General features: G+C 36.7%; 1 protein-coding gene across 1 annotated transcript in view; it reads right to left on the bottom strand.

Annotated features, from left to right (window-relative positions):
• Window positions 1-18,513, bottom strand: part of ITPR3 (inositol 1,4,5-trisphosphate receptor type 3) — an 86,737-nt gene that overhangs the window by 30,965 nt on the left and 37,259 nt on the right. The window contains exons 29-45 of the mRNA XM_053457841.1: window positions 18,254-18,376; window positions 17,418-17,618; window positions 16,908-17,159; window positions 16,223-16,348; window positions 15,318-15,443; window positions 15,060-15,180; window positions 14,436-14,620; window positions 14,097-14,245; window positions 13,475-13,583; window positions 12,980-13,070; window positions 11,851-12,020; window positions 10,027-10,198; window positions 8,080-8,264; window positions 7,434-7,634; window positions 6,614-6,724; window positions 1,794-1,889; window positions 1,607-1,708 (exon numbers count right to left, since the gene is read on the bottom strand). Of these exons, the coding sequence (XP_053313816.1) occupies window positions 1,607-1,708; window positions 1,794-1,889; window positions 6,614-6,724; window positions 7,434-7,634; window positions 8,080-8,264; window positions 10,027-10,198; window positions 11,851-12,020; window positions 12,980-13,070; window positions 13,475-13,583; window positions 14,097-14,245; window positions 14,436-14,620; window positions 15,060-15,180; window positions 15,318-15,443; window positions 16,223-16,348; window positions 16,908-17,159; window positions 17,418-17,618; window positions 18,254-18,376 (2,520 nt within the window). The remainder of the gene's footprint in view (window positions 1-1,606; window positions 1,709-1,793; window positions 1,890-6,613; window positions 6,725-7,433; window positions 7,635-8,079; window positions 8,265-10,026; window positions 10,199-11,850; window positions 12,021-12,979; window positions 13,071-13,474; window positions 13,584-14,096; window positions 14,246-14,435; window positions 14,621-15,059; window positions 15,181-15,317; window positions 15,444-16,222; window positions 16,349-16,907; window positions 17,160-17,417; window positions 17,619-18,253; window positions 18,377-18,513) is intronic.

The following is an 18,513-nucleotide window of genomic DNA, read 5'->3' as shown; positions in this document are numbered from 1 at the left end:
TCTCGGGGAGGGAGGACAGTGGTAGCATATCTCGGGGAGGGAGGACAGTGGCAGCATATCTCGGGGAGGGAGGACAGTGGTAGCATATCTCGGGGAGGGAGGACAGTGGTAGCATATCTCGGGGAGGGAGGACAGTGGTAGCATATCTCGGGGAGGGAGGACAGTGGTAGCATATCTCGGGGGGGGGGACAGAGTGGCAGCATGTTTTTTTGCTGCTTTTTTAAAGAAAAAAACTTTTTCTTTAAAAAAGCACCAAACTTTTAGGGTGTGGCCTATATACGGGGGCGGCCTATATCCGAGCCAATACGGTATATCAACAGAAGAAAAACAGGACAAGTAAGCAGCACTGGGTAAGTATTATCTTTATTTTTATGCTCATTTGCCCTGTGTTTCTTCTGTTGATATATTAACCCCTGGTGGGGCAGGTAGAATTTTTGCTGGATCTATTAATTATGTGCATTTGTGTTTTGTTTTTTTTTTTATGTCTATAATATTTGATTTATTGTCCATATATTTATATATATTTATATTGTATTGTGTATTTTTTTGCCTATATTTAATAAATATAAATATAAAAAATCAATTTTAGTGATGTCAGTTTTTCTTATATCAGGGGGGGCATAAGACATATCGGGGCACAGTGGCATAAAGGGGCTATAAGGCATATCAGGGGGGACAGTGGCATAAAGGGGCTATAAGGTGTATCAGGGGGGACAGTGGCATAAAGGGGCTATAAGGCATATCAGGGGGGACAGTGGCATGAAGGCGCTATAAGGCATATCAGGGGCACAGTGGCATATTAGGGGATAGAGTGGCATATCAGTGGCATATAGGGGGCTATAAGGCATATCAGGGGACAGAGTGGCATATAGGAGGTATCCCCTTATACCTCCTATATGCCACTCTGTCCCCTGATATGCCTTATACCCCTCCTGATATGCATTATAGCCCCCTATATGCCACAGTGGCATCTCTGACATATAGGAGGGTATAAGGCATATATATATATATATAGGGGCAGAGTAGCATATAGGGGTATAAGGCATTTCTGGGACAGAGAGGCAAGCTGGGGGTGAGATGTGCATAACTGGGCAAAAATAGTTTACATGAATATTTACTAGTAAAGCTTTTTTTGGTATTTTTGGGTTCTTGTTAAAATATAGCTTTAATTATTATGTCAGTAAAATAAGAAGGTGAATCGTGAAATGCCATTGTAAATTATAAGTTTTTATTTTAAATAAATGAAGAATTTGCATATTGTTTTTTTTTACCCGATTAATCGAAAAAATAATCGGCCAACTAATCGATTATGAAAATAATCGTTAGTTGCAGCCCTAGTTTAAATTTCTCTTTTCAAGTAAACTGGCAACCACTTTCATATTGTCTCAGCATACTTACCAGGAAATATAGAGGTCAAGGTAAAAAGCCATTTTAAACTTAATTTTTAGCAAACTGTCAACTACTTGCACATTGTTACAGACTTCAGAATAATCAATGGTCCAAAATAATATTTCCAAACTGTTGGCAACTATATCAAATAAAGGATCATGCTTTATTTATTCTCAGTTTGGGGCTGCAGTAAAATTCTATGAATTTTTTCTCTAACCTGCAGGGCTAGAATATAAATGTTATGTCCAACTTCACGGGGTGAAACATCAGAGCTGTCTCCTTCGTCCTCTTGATGATAAGCCTTTTTAATGACATCCACCTATAAGGCAAGAATAGCTGAACTGTTATGATCGGAAATAGCCTCTTAAGACATGTGCCTACATTTTAAATTGCATTCAACATACCAGTTCTTGGGGACGGAGACTCAGAAGGATCCGTTCTGCGTTCTCACTGTCATGCCGGCTTTCCATAAGGGCGAGAAGCAGTTTTGATGCGTTATCCTGTAACAATTTAAAACAAATAAGGCAAAAATGAATATATCTTTACCAAAGGAGGATCTAATTGAGGATTATCTACTAATAATAGCTAACATTTTTTTGAAACATTTCATACTGTAGTAAAACTCATCCTATTCTGGTTCGTGGATTAAAACAGATGGACCCGATGTCGGGTTTAGTAGTTGGCGCCCAGTATGCAAGACTGGAGACGTGGATGAATCAAAAGCGAGGTACCAATAGGAATGAGGCGTAGACAAAGTCAGGGTTAGCAGAGGTCAGTTCAGACAGCAAAGGTTCATACACGATAAGGCAAGCGAAGGGTCAATATCCGATGAATCAAAAGCAAGGAAGCACTGAAGTGTATACACAGAAAGCACAGTATATCTGAGGAAGGAGGGAGAGGTACTCCCTTTAGAAGTTGTCTGGTATGCGTGTGCGCCACTAGAGGGCGTGGGAGAGACGGAAAGTGTTCTCCATCTCTGTCCTGAGGATCGCGGTGCCAGGAGGGAGATCGCGGCACCGCCAACACCTGGGAGTGAGTGGGTCGCCATGTCGGCGGCGCGTGTTGGAAGGAGGACGCGGCGTGGGAAGACGGTGAGTACGGTGGTGGGCACCTGACACCCGATCAACTCAGTAATAACAGTCAACTCAGTAATAACCAGTATGTAATGACTGAAAAGCCTTTTTATTAGTCCTTCTTCAACTACACTTTCATTTGATTTTGTACTCAGAATTTTCAGTAAAATAAAATACATATCCTTAGTGTCGTTTACTTCATCAGTCTTTCAGATATTGCAACCACTGAGCCTGCTTTGATTTCATTAACTATACTGGAACATGGTGTAAATGAAAATTTGTCTTGTAGAAATAAGAAGCCTATCCTTGAATACTTGTGAGTTTAGAGATTACGCTTTATCAAGGCCAAGTGTGAATACACCTTGGTGGGTGGTATTTAAGTAACATTTCATTTTTAGGTTTTGGTCATAATTGGATACAGTGTTTTGTGTATGTGTGCATTATCTTTGAAAATACACCAAAGAATTGTAAAGGTGTCTACTACTACTACAAGTTATTTGAAAAAGTACATGCGTACAGAGATGACACTGCTAAATTGAAACTTGATTTGATTCCAAGGATAAATAAGACTGAAATATCCAAAGATGGGGCTCTTGCCTACTGAACGGCTTTACAGTGTCTGGGCCTGTTGTGTCACTTGAGATACATAATCTAGTACCATATAAACGTAGGTTGAGAACAATGGCTTTTAACCACTTAACAACCAATTATGTGCCAAGCGCACAGGGTGTGTCCAATTACTACATTCAACCATGTGGGTCAATGGATTCCAGCCTACTAACCACTATGTGATTAGTAAAATATAATAAAATAGTTACAAAAATAAATAAAAGGGTAATACAAATAATTCTCCAGTAAGCAAGCTCTAAAATTGTCTCTATATCTTTCCAGAAATCCTGGCATGGAACAAGTTAAAATATCAGCATTTGAAATATCCTGGGGTGTCTACTTTTCAAAAATATATGTTTCATAGTGTAAATTGAATTTCCCAATGTCAAAGATGTCCCAAATAGGAAATAGGTGCTGGAAAAATAATAAAAAAAGGCAATGCACACCACCCAAATGTGACGTTGTATGTGGCACATGTGATATCACTACTCAGGAGATGTTGCTGAACACATATTGGGGTGTTATTTGGCAGTCACATACACCAGGAGCTATAAATTTATACCTGAAGCACAATGTGTGCGGGGAATCCCCCCCCCCCACACACAAAGTAATTACCACCACAACCTTTGACAAAGGCTGGTGTAGGAATGAGTGCATGAGTTAAAATACTGGCTTAAAAGATGTCACAAACAGGATGTTGGTGCAGGATGACCAGATTTGGGAAAAAATGGTTTTGAAATGGCAAAACACTACTTGTATTTCTTGCCCCATAACTTGCAAAAAAACATTTAAAACTTTTTTTATTAGTTTTTGTAGATTAGTAAAAGATTGTTCAAACAAAAGCCATATTTTTTTTAAAAAAAAAGGTTTGCAAAATGGTATTATTTTTATGCTAAATTAGATGGTATGTTCAAAATAAAGGTATCTAACGAGAGCCCTTCTGGTACTGAAAAAACAACATATAGCTTGAAAAAAGACAGCCTCAGTCACCAAAAAACCCCATCCTGGTATCACCACAGTGTTTATCAAAACCACCAATAGCTGCTGCAGCACAAATGGGCTGCACTTTCTAAACCAAGATTGTTAGGGTGTTGCCTCTTGTGTGGTAATTATTGTCACACAATTTGCGTCTCACTTTTTGATGCACCTTAGACACTTTCCTGAGCTATGGCACATCGGTGCATATTTATGTGTTTGGTATGGCATTGCAAAGTTGTCGCATTTGGCATTTCAGATCTGAACTACTATGTATAGTGTTGCCTGTGTAGTAATAATCAACATCAGTCTAAGTAATCAATTTCAGGCTATTGCCAACCAAAATGACATTCCACTTTTCCACTCTTAGAGGATGGTGGAGAACTATAATCACCCACGTTTGCCCATCTTGCTTAAACAATGTCCCTCTCTGGTCTAGCAGGCTTTCTTTGATTCTGTTTAATAAACTCCCACCAGGCGAGATGGTCACTATTCTTCTCTTGTTCCAAATTCCAAATTACCTATACATCTGATTCCAAAAATTAAGCTGATGCTCTGTCACAGCTAATTAAAGTTGATCTACCCCATAGCCTTGTTTTTCTCATTTCCTGTCAAGTGTCACTACGTTCTTCCCGGACTACATGACCATTCTATTAAAGGGCCATGCATTTTCCATGGCAGGACACAGAAACAGAGAACCATGTTTCAAAGCAATTTGGAGCGATTTGTTAAAATACCTCACACAAGATCACACAGATTCTTTCATCCTCTGCTGTGCCTGACCTTCCCTGGATGACTTTCTCCATAGACTTTATTGCTGGCCTTCTTTTCAGCTTACGATGATGCTTGTTGTCCTATATAGATTTTACAACGCTTCCTCTGCTCTACGGTCCATTAACACTTTTTATCTACTTAGCATATTTCCCCATGTATAAGACTTTTTTGGTGGTTGTAGATTGTAGTTGTAGATTGCAGTTACCGGCCCCGTCCCAGTTATCGGCCCCGTCCCTTTCTGAGTAACAGTCCCTCCCTGCACTTACAAGATGATTGGTGCCGCCCCTTTCCTTGCAAGGTTAAGCAAGTCATCAGTAAGTAAAAAATTAATATTTGGGCTGCTGAAAGTTAGGGGAGGTGGGGGTTAATTTAGGGGCAGTTATGGTTAATGGGGTGTTTAGGGTTAATTTAGGGACAGTTATGGTTGATGGGGTCTGAACAAAACTTGAGTTCAATAACTATGTAATAGATTTTTTTTTCAAATTTCGGGCCCCAAAATTAACATGTGAGCGTCTTATACATGGGGAAATGCGGTACCACTCATAATCTAAGAGCCATACGGAGAAGACACACCAAACATTTGACCAGTACTTCTGGATGTTTGTGAATAACCATGACAATTTGTCCTCACTTTTTCTATGGCTGAATTACTGTAACTTACAATTTGTCTCTCCATTCAGTGTTTCCTTTTTTTTTGCTGCCTCGCAACCTTTCTGCCTATCAACTAAGCTGTCCTCAACACTCTTTCAAGGATATTAAGCAGCAATGGAAGAAAATTTACGTATTTACGTTGGTATGTTCTTACAAATATAGTTAGCCTTTGGTGACCTTTTGGGTGTGGCATTATGCAGTTTTCTGTCTTAGTAAATTTGACCTCAGCTTTCCTGTGATTTTGAACAAACAAAACCTGCCCTGGCCTTTTGGCTTGGCATTTGGCCTTTGATTGTACTCAATTTTTCTTGATCTATATATTTAATTGCAGTTCCGTGTGTATAATCCACGAGCCACATTAAGTACTTTATAATCTTACACATGCTACACCTACCACAAGAACCACCAGGAGGTACGGGGTCCCCATTAATTTTGCTTATTTTTCATCCCACTTGAAATTGACAGAATTTAGATTTAAAAAAATTTAAAAGAAAGTAATGGCAGCTTGGCAGTTAAATATTTTTTTATAGCCATAAATACATTGCTAAACTGCCAAACTCTGCCAGAGTATTGTGCTGAAGTACATTCTTAACATTCTTTGCTGTATTATCACTACAGCTGCTGTATAACTGACTCAGTAAGTGGGTGTCAGACTACCTCTTCCATTAAACATAAACAGCACAGCAAAACATAATAAATGCAGCAGTAACTACAGTATGAAGCAAGGTATGCAGGAATCAGATGTCCTCTCAATTACTTTAACTATTACATACCCACACATGTCCTAATAATTTCTCTTTTTTTTCACCAAATTTATTTGCATAGATTATCTTTACAGTACTGTGTATTAGTGACTAAAATAATAATATGTATTAATAATTCTATTGCAAAAAAACTATGTTTACAACAGATGGTATTGCCAGGATAATTGTAAACACTTATGGCTTGTGTTTCATGCTAAACTAGCTTAAATATTATATTGTTATATGTGTCTCACGTAACCAATTTACTTCATTTTTTGTATAGATTTTAGTGTAGTGGGGAATAGTTTCATAGCACAAGCATATAAGATAAGCTAAGTGATAATCAATCAGGTTTACAAGGGTACAAAGGTACAAAATATAACCTCTCATATACTATACCTTGAGCTGCAACACCAGGTCCATTCTGTATTTACACAGTGGGCTGATGTCATTTAGAATAAGTGCAGTTATTATGTCAATCCCATTAGACTCGTGTGTCACTATACAGCTCTGTTACAATAAAAACATAACAGAAAATTACTATATAATACCACAGTGCTTTTTTTTTTATATAAGCAGACTTATAATAACCAAACATCCACATGATTGTGTAGGATCCCAACCATCGTTTAAAACTTGCAATACTAACTTCCCCCAAGTGCAGCATTTGCAAGTTGTATTTGGCATAATTATTTAAACACCATTCTAATCATAATATAGTTTCCCTAAAAAGATTATCAAACAGAGATCAAGGACAAAAAAAATCTACCTTATTCCTCTACAAGTTTAGGGTATAACAGTTTTTATCACAAATGTAAATGTGATACATCAAACATACATCAAGTATACTCTTGAATATAATGGCTACAAAAATGCTAATTTAAAATGATTAAAAAAAACATTTATTTTGAACAGATTTCAGTCCTTGTCTGTTGGTACTTCATTACTAGAAAACCATAGGCATAAAGTAATCTCAGATACTTGCAGGCTACATTTAGAACTAATTACAAAGAACTGTCTGCATGGGCTGTGTTTTTACACACATATGTAATAAGCACCACTCTATAAGTATCTTAAAATAAGAAAAAATAAACTTCATATTTTACAAAAGTTAGAGAAACTACTGCCAATATACTCTGGTGTTCTCTATTTAAACAATATATAACTCATTTACACAATTTAAAGTCTGGTACATCATTTAATGTTATAACTGTGGTACCTGATTCTCGTGGCAAGGCCCTTGGCAATACTCAGTAAGGGTCTCTAAGGTCTGAATAATGAGGGCGACATTTTTCTCATTGATGTAAAGACCCAGAAGACCAAGTCCTCCAGTAGTACTCCCACACATAATGTCTAAGAATTGTAGGGTCTCACACACCAGGTTATAATTTGTTTTGTTGTTCTGATTCCTCAGAAAATTCTGGAAAATTAGTTGGTAAAGAGATTAATTAGGAAATGAAATAACCAGCCACCAACATAACATATTCATATACATCCTTTATCTGTTCAAAGCCTCCGGGTATTTGCAAATTGGGACACCTGTGTTATGGGTGGGGGGTGGCAACAGGTGGTAAGGGGGCAGTGTCCTCTGGCCTACATTATCTTAGAAGCCACCTTGCGATGTTCCACAGCGTTGTAAGATGGCTATGTGGGAACCGTCGTGCAGGTCTGTGCTCGAAAAGCACAGATCTCTAATGATTTTACATCTCTCTGGGGCAAGTCAGGGGGCAGAAAACTGGGATTGTTGGGTGTATGCATTAGCTTCTCAGTCAATGGGGTTCCTAGGGGCCTGAAGGAATCGTTAAAGCATATATCAAGCAAGTATCTTATTTTAATGGGTAATCCTTAAAATGAATTGTACTTACTTGCAGATCTGGGTTGTGGTTTTCACACAACAGCTGGAGAAATCTTAAAATTGGCTCCATGATAAGCACAATAGGGCCAACTTCGTTACCCTCCCCATGTTCACCACCTTCATGACCTTTCCACAAGGCCACATTAGCCATGGCCCGAGACGAGGCAGCAGACACCACAAACCGGTTGCTGTGATCTTTAAAGAAAAATTTGCCATTTTAGGTCTAACACTGGACTTTGAGATTAACTGTTTCCAATTTCCTATTTTCAATATCCCATTAGTTTATAATTCATTTCTTTTTTATTAGCAAATCATACAAAAGATTAAAAGCACATACCGGTACATTCATAAATACATCCAAAATACATGTTGCTAAATAAAAACATTTATAAGTATGAAAAACGTTACAATATTTGGATATAATTTCTGATTCTAACAAAAGTGAAAAAATTTCATGGAAAGGGAGGATAGATCAATCAAAAGAGATATCTGATAAATTTGTCATTCACGCTTCGGTCTATTTAGTAATATCGATATCTGGGATATACAGTTTTAATAATTCTAGCGGGTTAAATGAGGTTATGTATTCCCTTTCTTTAATTGTCTTTCTAAACTGTATCACGGATTTTATCGCATCCTTCACCATTTGATGGAGGTTACATATTAATTTACCCTTAAGATGATGGAGCCAAAGAAGATTCAGTAGTTTTGAGTTGTTAATTTGGGTCCCTTCAAGATTATACCAGTGGAAATTAGAATTATGTTTTGTATTCCACACAAAGACACGGGTAAACATAACAATATTTCTGGAAAGCTCAGTCCACCTACACACTTCATTCCTAGTTAAGATATTCCTGGAAGTATATATTGCCAGATATATGGTACCTCTAATTTTTTTTAACACTTACTTTTCCAAAGCCTAGGTTTGTAAACCAAAGAGAGGTCTCTGTCTATGTGATCTTAACTTTGGCCTTTTGTCTAGATCATCTTACCTTTGGCCTTTTAAACATTTAGCAAGATAACAATTCTATGTTTACAGAGGCAGTTATTAGTCACTAGGGTCCAGATCTGATTTTCTAATAAAAAAGGCACTTGTCTGATTGTCAGCCTTTACAATGCATTACATTTACTTATTTTCCATGACAACCTGGAACCTTCTCAAGATTTGTTCTCTGGAACAATAAGTTCTGGTGTACGCCGAGGAACATGTGACTAGGCTGTTGCATGGAAAGTCACAAATGTCCCTCTGCATGTTGCCATGTTGACAATTGAGCTGTCAACTTGGCGTGACACTGACAAACTTAGCACTGATGCGGTCCAGCAGGGCCACACTGGGAATGAAAAGCAGCCCTGGAAATTTAGGACACTGGCCCCTATATTTTATTGCGCGGTCAAGCTCATGTTCCCACATACCACACTAGGGGAGTAACTAGAAACCACAGGGCCAGTGCAAAAATTACCCCGGGGCACTCCAACTTTAAAAGCAGCATATGCCACCATTGCCCCCAAACAGCTTGTCTGTACCATCTTTGCCCGAAGCAGGTTGTCTGTGCCCACAAACAGCCTACCTGTGCCACCTCTGCCCCTAAACAGCCTGCCTGTGTCATCTTTACCCCTAAATAGCCTGCATGTGCCATCTCTGCCCCTAAGTATCATTCCTGTGCCATATTTGCCCCTAAATAGCCTACCTGTGGCTCATCTGCCCCCTAAATAGCCTTCATGTGCCATCTCTGTCCCTAAACAGCCTACCTGTGCCACCTCTACACACTAAATAGTCTGCCTCTGCCACCTCTGACCAAAACACTTATACATTAATTAACTCATTTACTCACTCACTTATTTATTCGCCCATTCACAATGGTAATATTTGACTATATTACGTTATTCTTCAAACTGAACCTCAAAACACAACACATTGGAGATGGTATAGGGTTTAAACCATGCTTTTGCACTTTACCTTTTGTAGAAAACTCCATGTGTTCCTCATTGGTTTCATTTGACCCTAGGTCACTCATGTTAACAGACATTGTGGATTTTATTTCCTGTTGGGCACTTTTAATTCTTTCATTTAGAACCTTGAAGAACTTCTCAGACTTATTGTCACCCTTCATTAAATTGTAAAAGGAATTCTAGAAATTGAGAAAATGTGATTAGCCAATGAGTTTCAGTTTAACACTTTTAGTTTAACAATTAAAAACATATTTTATACTTAGATATAATGTAAAGAAGTTTTATTTTATTGAGAGTGGTAAATGGAACAGCCTCCCAGCAGAAGTGGTAGAAGTCTAATACATTTATGCAATTTAAACATTCATTGGATAGGCACAGTTATCCTTAATCTAAGACAAGATCATTTCCTTACCTCAGGAAAAATCGTCAGATTGGATGGGCTAGTTTTGTTTCAACACGTATTTAAGGGATATACTGTATTTAGATACATCTCTTAAATACTTGTTGAAACTAAATAATAAGCTACTAGTTTACAGTTTAAAATGTAGTTTTCTTCTTCTACTGCTATAAGTGTATAGATTTAAATAATAGCCGCAATAGCAGCTAGATTAATATTTGAATTAATCACTATTCTATTAATACTGATTAGAAAATAGTGAGCTTGGACAGCATCAAATGAAATACCATTTCTAACAACTCTTTTCTCCTACTCAAATGTTATCCTCTGGTCTTAATTGCTCTAAATGTAAAGATTTGTATCTCATATCTTGCATAAATATTCTAATTTTGTGAAACATATTGTGCTCTAAAAAGGCTTTTAATATGAAGTTGTGTTTTTCAAAACCACATCAACTATAAACAACTTTCTTCAGGAAAGTATATAAGGCACTCAATCCTCATGTTCTATGTAAGGGAAAAAAACCATCTCTGTTGACTGTTCCATGTAATGTTCTGTTCTTCATTAATTAGAATGAATCAGAAAGCCACACACTATTGTCCCAGTCAGAAATGGTGAGACTGGCAAGCAACTGTGGAAGATATGTCTTTACCACTGGTGGCATAAATCTTCTAGTAATTTCCACTAGTACACTCACTTGGGTCGATTTACAGAGATGTTGAGTGGTCCATCAAGGTAACGGTTAACTTGACTGAGATTATGTTCCCTTGCATGCTAACACTTCCAAAACAAACTGCATATTCATTAAAATGAATGCAAGCGCATGTTACATAATTTTATGAGTTTCAGAAAAGGGAATGCCAGAAGAATTTCTGCTAGTTGGAGTTCCAACTCCAATCAAAGGTTAAACCCTTTTGTGACCAGATTGTTTTTGACATTTTCTAATCCTTGTGACAATGGCAGTTCTGTAGTCTTTGTGTTTATCTGTGATTTTATCTCCCGTTTACTGTACCTACACAAAGAAGGACTTTGGGGACTAAAAGGCCACATTTTGGAGGTGTGCATTTTTCAATTTGGGATTTTGACATCTTGCATTCCTTGCGCTAATTCTACAACCAGCCTTTGTCAAAGTCTGTGGTAGTCATTTAAATCACACACACACAAAGATACACAATGAATATCCTAATTAATATCACTGAATGTTACTGATCGGATGTTGCTGATGCAGAAACAACTGCTGAGAGATCATTGATCACTTCTGAAGCACTTGGCGGGAGAAGGGCAGAATCATATTTAAAATGCACACTGCCTTTCAATATGGTGCTTGTGATTACCCATGAGAGCAATCACACATCTTTAGTGAATTTGCAAGTTGAACTCAAAACATAGATTTATTCCTTTACATTCCATTTTCATTCCTGTTTCATTCTATACCTGTATATCTGTATTACCCCCATCCAGCAGTCTGATTGCAAGCAAAATGCTTTCTTGAAAAATTTTATCATTCTTTGAACTCATTATGAGGTCTGTTACAAGTTTTGTGGCACCTTCTCTGTCTAGCTTACACTGGATTGAGGCTATCACAGACCAGTCCTGGTCTTGACCTGCCAAGAAAACAAACACATTGGTATGCCTTAAAATATGTCATGTAATCATCTCTTCAAAAATGGGTAAAATCATTCAAATCTACTACCAAATGATATCTTAATATATTTCTATAGCTGCTGATAACAACTTACCCAAAGCATACAAATATAGAAGAAATGCAATAACAGTGCTTATGAACAAAAACAATATTATCTTAAACAACCATTGCTGTTTATAACCGTTATTGCATTTATCCGTAAAATAATGCAAGTTAACATTGTATTATTAAGAGAGAAAGATTCAGTCCTGTAACAGATGTTTTTTGAAAAAGGACTAGGGTAAAAAAGCTCATCATAGACAATTTACAGAAATCAAAATGTAATAGTAATTTGTCAAAAGGAATTTTGAGGAAGTGAACTTCTGAATTAAGGGGAGTTTTTGATGCTTGGTTCACACTGAATAGAAACAACCATCATTTCTGAGACAAATGGGGTGTTCTGCCTCACTCATAGAATTATACATCACAAAAGGCAACTTAAAAAACACCAATGTGGTTGCCAATTGATATATTACACTTCATGATTTATTCGACAGAAATAAAGCAAAAATGGAGAAGCTATGTGTTTTTCACACTAAGTATACCTCATGATACAATAGCTTGTAGAACCACCTTTAGTCTAATTTTTAGACCTGTTACAGAACAGATGATTGTTATTATGCTCTGATATGTAAAACCCTAGAATTCAAAGAGGGTGTACTTTATTTTTCACACAAGTTTCTGCATTGCCTCTGTAAGTGTATCATGTGTGATGGGAAAAAAATATATTGCCTCTTGCCCCAACTGTGAACTAAGCATTCAAATCAGGGTGCCCATTTAACTTGTTTGAATAAAAAGGGCAACACTTTCTATTACTGAATTAAATCCATAAGGGGCTGGAACAAGTACTGATTTATTAAAAATAGACTTCATTTTTACCAGTGACAGAGCTGTCAGCTGTCTCGCCTTTAGCATTTGACTTCTTGCATTGAAGGTAATTATTCAGTAGAGTTTTTCTTAGTAAATTTCCCTGTAGGGATAAAAGTGAAAATTGAGAGCGACATGGAGAGAGGAAAATATAATTTGTAAACATAATTTAAAATGAAGCCACATAGCTACTCATTGAAAAGGAACATGCTGAGCTGTATAATGAAGCTGGTATTTTATATAGAAATAATGAACAAGTCAGTCAGTATAGCTTTATTGCGTACCACAATGCATACATATTGATTTCATTATATGATAGAAACAAAAATGCTTGTGTATAGGGGAATTTGCAATTACATTTATTCAGCTTCTACTTCAGCATTAATAAATTCATAAATTTCACAAAAATCTATACAAACATTTTTTTTAATAAAAGGAAAAGATAACACAGCTCTATGCAGTAGTAAATTCTGTATGTATGGAAAATCGTACAATTTTTTTTCTTACCCGTTCCCCGTAGTTACTTTTTTTCATGAGCATCTGTTGCAGGGTTCGCAAGACTTTAATACAAAGTTTTTCCTCTGTGGACATTAGATTTTTGGTGTGCTGAATCAGCCTGGATAAGAGTCATATGTTTAGTTCAGAGCTATCAGTTGTGGATGAAAAGACAATTATAGAAAAATATATATATATATGTAACGGTGACTGGCATCTAGTTATAAGTCGCTCCTCTTTTCAGTACCTGAATCATGCATGTATATACACATACAAACACACATACACACACATATGTATACACACACACACATATGTATACACACACACACACACACACACACACATATATATATATATAACATTTCAAATCAGGACAAATCTGGGTTGGGCAAATACAAAGAGAATGCTGCCTAATGGAATACATATTGCCAACTGTAAAGTTTGTGGAAAGGGATAATGGTCTGGGAGTGTTTTTCTGGGTTTGAGATAGACGCCTTAGTTCAATGTTAAAAGCTACAGCATAGAAAGAAAGTGTACAAATTCACATAGATTTAAGACATTTTTTATTTTTGTTTTATTATTTTTGGTGTTTATAAATACAAGAAATACCAACTTTACATTTGTTTCTTACTTGGAAATAAAGCCTCCACTCTCACAGCGCAAGCGGGCATCAGTTCCCTCTGCAAAGAGCAGTTCAGGATGGTGCAGGACATCAACTAGAACTGATAACTCTGCTTCCACTAAAGGCTTTAGTCTTTCCTCTAGTACATTTATAATATCCTTGTGGGAAACAGAATGAGAAAACTGCAGTTATATTGTGTCCATTAAAGAAGGGTATGTTTATTAACCTTCTCTAGTTTAAAACTATAGATCGAAAGAAATTATGAAATAGTTTTAGTAACGTAAACTATCACTATTTTCCTAAGATTAAAAAAACGCCTAGAGATCTTTTGGAGTTTTCTTCACCAACCTGTAGCTTCTCTACAATGTTTTTGTAGTCCCACTGGTTCTGTGTGGTGCTCACGCGAGGATAGGCTCTTGTAGCTGTGGTCTTGTATGTGGACATATGTCTATGCAGTGAGCTAGAAGAGCTATTTAGCAAAGAGCTGACATGTGAATCTAAATCCATTGGGAGGGAGATGCTTCGACTCTTTGCTGGAATTGAATACAATTATGGTGTATATAAATGATAAAATACAATGATAGAATGCATTTGTCCAATGTTTTGTTATGGATCATACAAATCAGGCTAACTGGAAATAATAACATAAGTATATTTGTAGTCTATCAAGCTCTTTAAAAGCAACAGGATAATCTAGGAGCCAAATCTACAGGATTAAAATTTAAACAAAACATATCACTTTTTGAGTGAGCACCCTTTTTTGTTGACTAAAAGCATTGTCAATAGAGGCTGGAAAAGTGCTAGTACCTGCAAGTTTATCACTTGAAGAAGACTGGAATAAAGTGTTAAGCTAGATATTCTGTGGTACTGAAGTGTTTACTACTGTTTTCTGTGTATCTTGAAGTAGACGTCCCCTTAACCCTTAAGATAATATACAATCAACAAAATCAGGCAAGCAGGTATGTGTCTTACCAACCACAGCCAGAGCTTTTATACAAGCCTCTGCTGAGCCTTTGTGCTGCTGTTGAAGCCATGGACACTCCAAAAGCCGAGCAGTGGACTGTAGAAGCTGGACCACAATTGTTTGATGAGTCTGCAAGACACACAGTGATGACGATAAATTAGAAGAACTCCAGCCATCAGTTTAATAGATATCTGTCACCTTATTTTTTTTTTTACAACTTGTGCCCCTTGGAGGTAGTCTGTAGAATCCTACTTGTAGCCTCTTACCTGAAGTGAGGTGCTATTTTCAGAGAAAGGGGAGTTGAAGAAGGACCTTATTGTTTCCAAAACCACGGTAAGAACATACTTCTCTAAGGTTGGATCTGGCAAACGCTTCTCTCGCTTGTTACATACCTGGGAAGAGGAACAGTAGAAAGTGGAAAAGATAAACAAAAACCCCTTTAAAAAAGACACATGCATAAGAAAATAAAATGAAATACACTGAACTGCATATTAATAAAGATAGATACAAAATCCATTTGCAGTATGACAATACATATTTAAATTTACCCACATCTTTACTATTTTTTTCACAACCAACAATAAAATCAAAGTATATATTCTAGGGGGTTTGCTCAAAATTTTAGGCAAGAGGAATCAGGAACCATTCGGTATTATAATTACTGTAATGTTTCTTTTTTCCATGCTTAGCTTACCCAGATAAAAAATACATTGTTTTTATACAAGGCAAGTGGTGCCTTCGTTTAAAAACCATAGCAATACATTTAAGGCATTATTTATTAGTACTTAAATGTAAAAAAGGGTTAAATTACAAATAACTATTGAAGGGTCAAGACTTAGCCTGTGTTTTATTTCCTATAATAATTCCGAGTTGAAGCAGCAGGTTTTATTAAAACAAAATTAAATTTCTGGAGGTTGAGGCACTAAGTGTTATTTTTCTTTCCTTTAAAAATGTTCTGATTAAGAATTTTTTTTCACAGTTCTGTGTTACATGACTAGAGAATTTTTGGGAATCACTTTGGTATATCAACCTCATTGAAAAGGGAGAAATCCTCAGAGTTCTGGATAATAGAGCATAATAAATTCTCTGAAAGAAACGCACCTAGACGCGATACTAAACTTTGTTTCTAATTTATTACAACAACTATGTTACAAATGTCATTTCAGCTTACTCGAGCCATATCCAGAATAAAGTTTTCAAACAGAGTCCAGATGTGATTACTAGTATATATCTCTTTCATTTCCACTTCTGTGTCGACGTAGCAATGATTCACAAAGTTCACATAAGACATTTTAACCTGAGGAGTAAAAAGAAGATGGTGCAGCCATCAATTATTTTATGTGCTTCTTTTAGTAATGGCATCAGTGGAATATAGTTACATAGTAGATTACATCCATTATAGTGAATTGCCACATCAGTACAACTACTCATTAGTAAGCACTCCTGACACAGTGTGGCCATCATGGTGGTTAATTGAATATATTAGTGAAGTCAGCTCTGAGTAACAATGTAATATGGAAGCAGAAAAGTTTTCCAAGTAAGAGGTTAATTCCCTCCCGCCTCCTACTTCTGCATGTGGCTGTTTTACCTCAAACATTTGCCCTTTTGCATCTTGTGAAATATGGTCCTACCTGCTACATTTTAAGATTGCTTGAGCAGGGCCCTTCTTACCTTTGTTTAAGTCTAAATAGTTATATGATACAGTCCTTGTTGTGCCCTGTTTATCCACTGTGCAGGATATGATGGTGCCATGTAAATCAATAATTAATAATAATAAACCCTGGTTTTTAAAACTACTGTCCTAAGCTTCATGGTAAATGAGGGGCCACAGTTTCCTAACCCAGCATCACACTGACCTCAGTAATGCAATCTTCATGTGTCACTACCCTGACAATGTCCTCCAGAGGAAGCAAAGATGTGCACTTGATCTCAGTATACACATTTTTCCCCTCTGCACAGGCAGCGAGAAGATCAACAAGTGTTATATGATACATGAGAGGACTGTTTTCTTCCACTCCTTCACGGGCTGCTGCCATCATTTCCAGCATCAGTGCAAACGATGCTTTGTCATTGTAAAAAACCACAACATCATCCCCGGCATTAGTCAGCTGCAGAATAAAGGACACATTTTCAATATGTTTCAGTGTGATGAGACAATACATTAAAGATTTTTTTTTGTTCCTCCTTTTCTATACTTTTAGCTCTAAATACATTTAATTTCTAACAACGCCTTATGTAGTCTTTCTGCCTCTGCTCCCTCTACAAATAACCAACAAGAATTTGCCACACAATAATACTTCTACATGCCTATGGCTAGCATAACCATGGAATAGAAAATCTGTGTCCAAGACAGCTATAGAGCCTACCTCAGTCATAATCATATCTTGGCATTTTTTGATGTATTTGCAATCGGCTTTGATGATGGTATTCAAGAAATACAGATACTGAACATGTCTACCGTGTGTGGCTAGGCAGTGAATGAAATGCTGAAGAACGGTCTCGTGGATTTCAGAGCATAGCTGATAGTTATTCAGGAAAATATGCTGCATGGTCTCAGCCTCCAAAAGCTAGAAATGCAAAGAGAGTTCAGCTGTGAAACATTGGCATATCAAACTTACCACCCAAGTGGGTGAAGCATAAAGTAGGCAGAGTTATGTGACACCGCGTGATGTCTGGATCTCATCCACCAGTGTTTAGGCTGTGTGTGTCTCTCATACATACACAGCTTAAAAAGCAATAGTGCTAGTGCACAGTGTAATACATTGTGCATAGGCAAATCAGGGACTGTTGGTAGGTATGACATACATACACATAGGCTCTGTAATATAATTCATTTACACCATAAAAATAAAAATTAAATCTATATTCACATCTATATATTAAACCATCAGATATTTGATATTAGCAACAGTATTTTATTTGTCATTAAAAACAAGCTTATTAATTCTTTTAATTACATTTTCTATATTCATTATGCATGTTGTTAATGTTGTAAACCGCATTCACACAGTGGAAACCATGTAAGCATAAATTACAGTACTAAAGTACACATCACTTTACTTTTGCAACAGTATCTGCAAAACATCTGTTTGTGTTTACAGAAATTGTACATGAACACAAATAACTGACATATATATAAAATTGTTAAAATAAAAATTATAACTAGCGGAATAAGAAAAGAAAATATTGAATTATCACTTACACCTGGAGACAGAAATAGAGTTAAGTGCTTATGCAGAAGTGCCTGGTTTTCTGGGTTCCCAGCACAAAATTTTTGCAGGAAGTGATGTGTGTACTTTAATATCTCTTTCATTTTAGTATCTCCCTGTGAAAGAATAGAAAACCCAACTGAAATACATTATGTACACATTAACATACATATATTTGTAGACACACATATATACACACATAAAGAGTTAATTCCTTTTAACCCCTTAAGGACCAGGCTGGTTGTTTTTGTAC

Source organism: Spea bombifrons, chromosome 2 (genome assembly GCF_027358695.1).
Source record: "Spea bombifrons isolate aSpeBom1 chromosome 2, aSpeBom1.2.pri, whole genome shotgun sequence".
Taxonomy (NCBI): domain Eukaryota; kingdom Metazoa; phylum Chordata; class Amphibia; order Anura; family Pelobatidae; genus Spea; species Spea bombifrons.
This window is presented reverse-complemented; position numbering and strand designations above follow the sequence as displayed.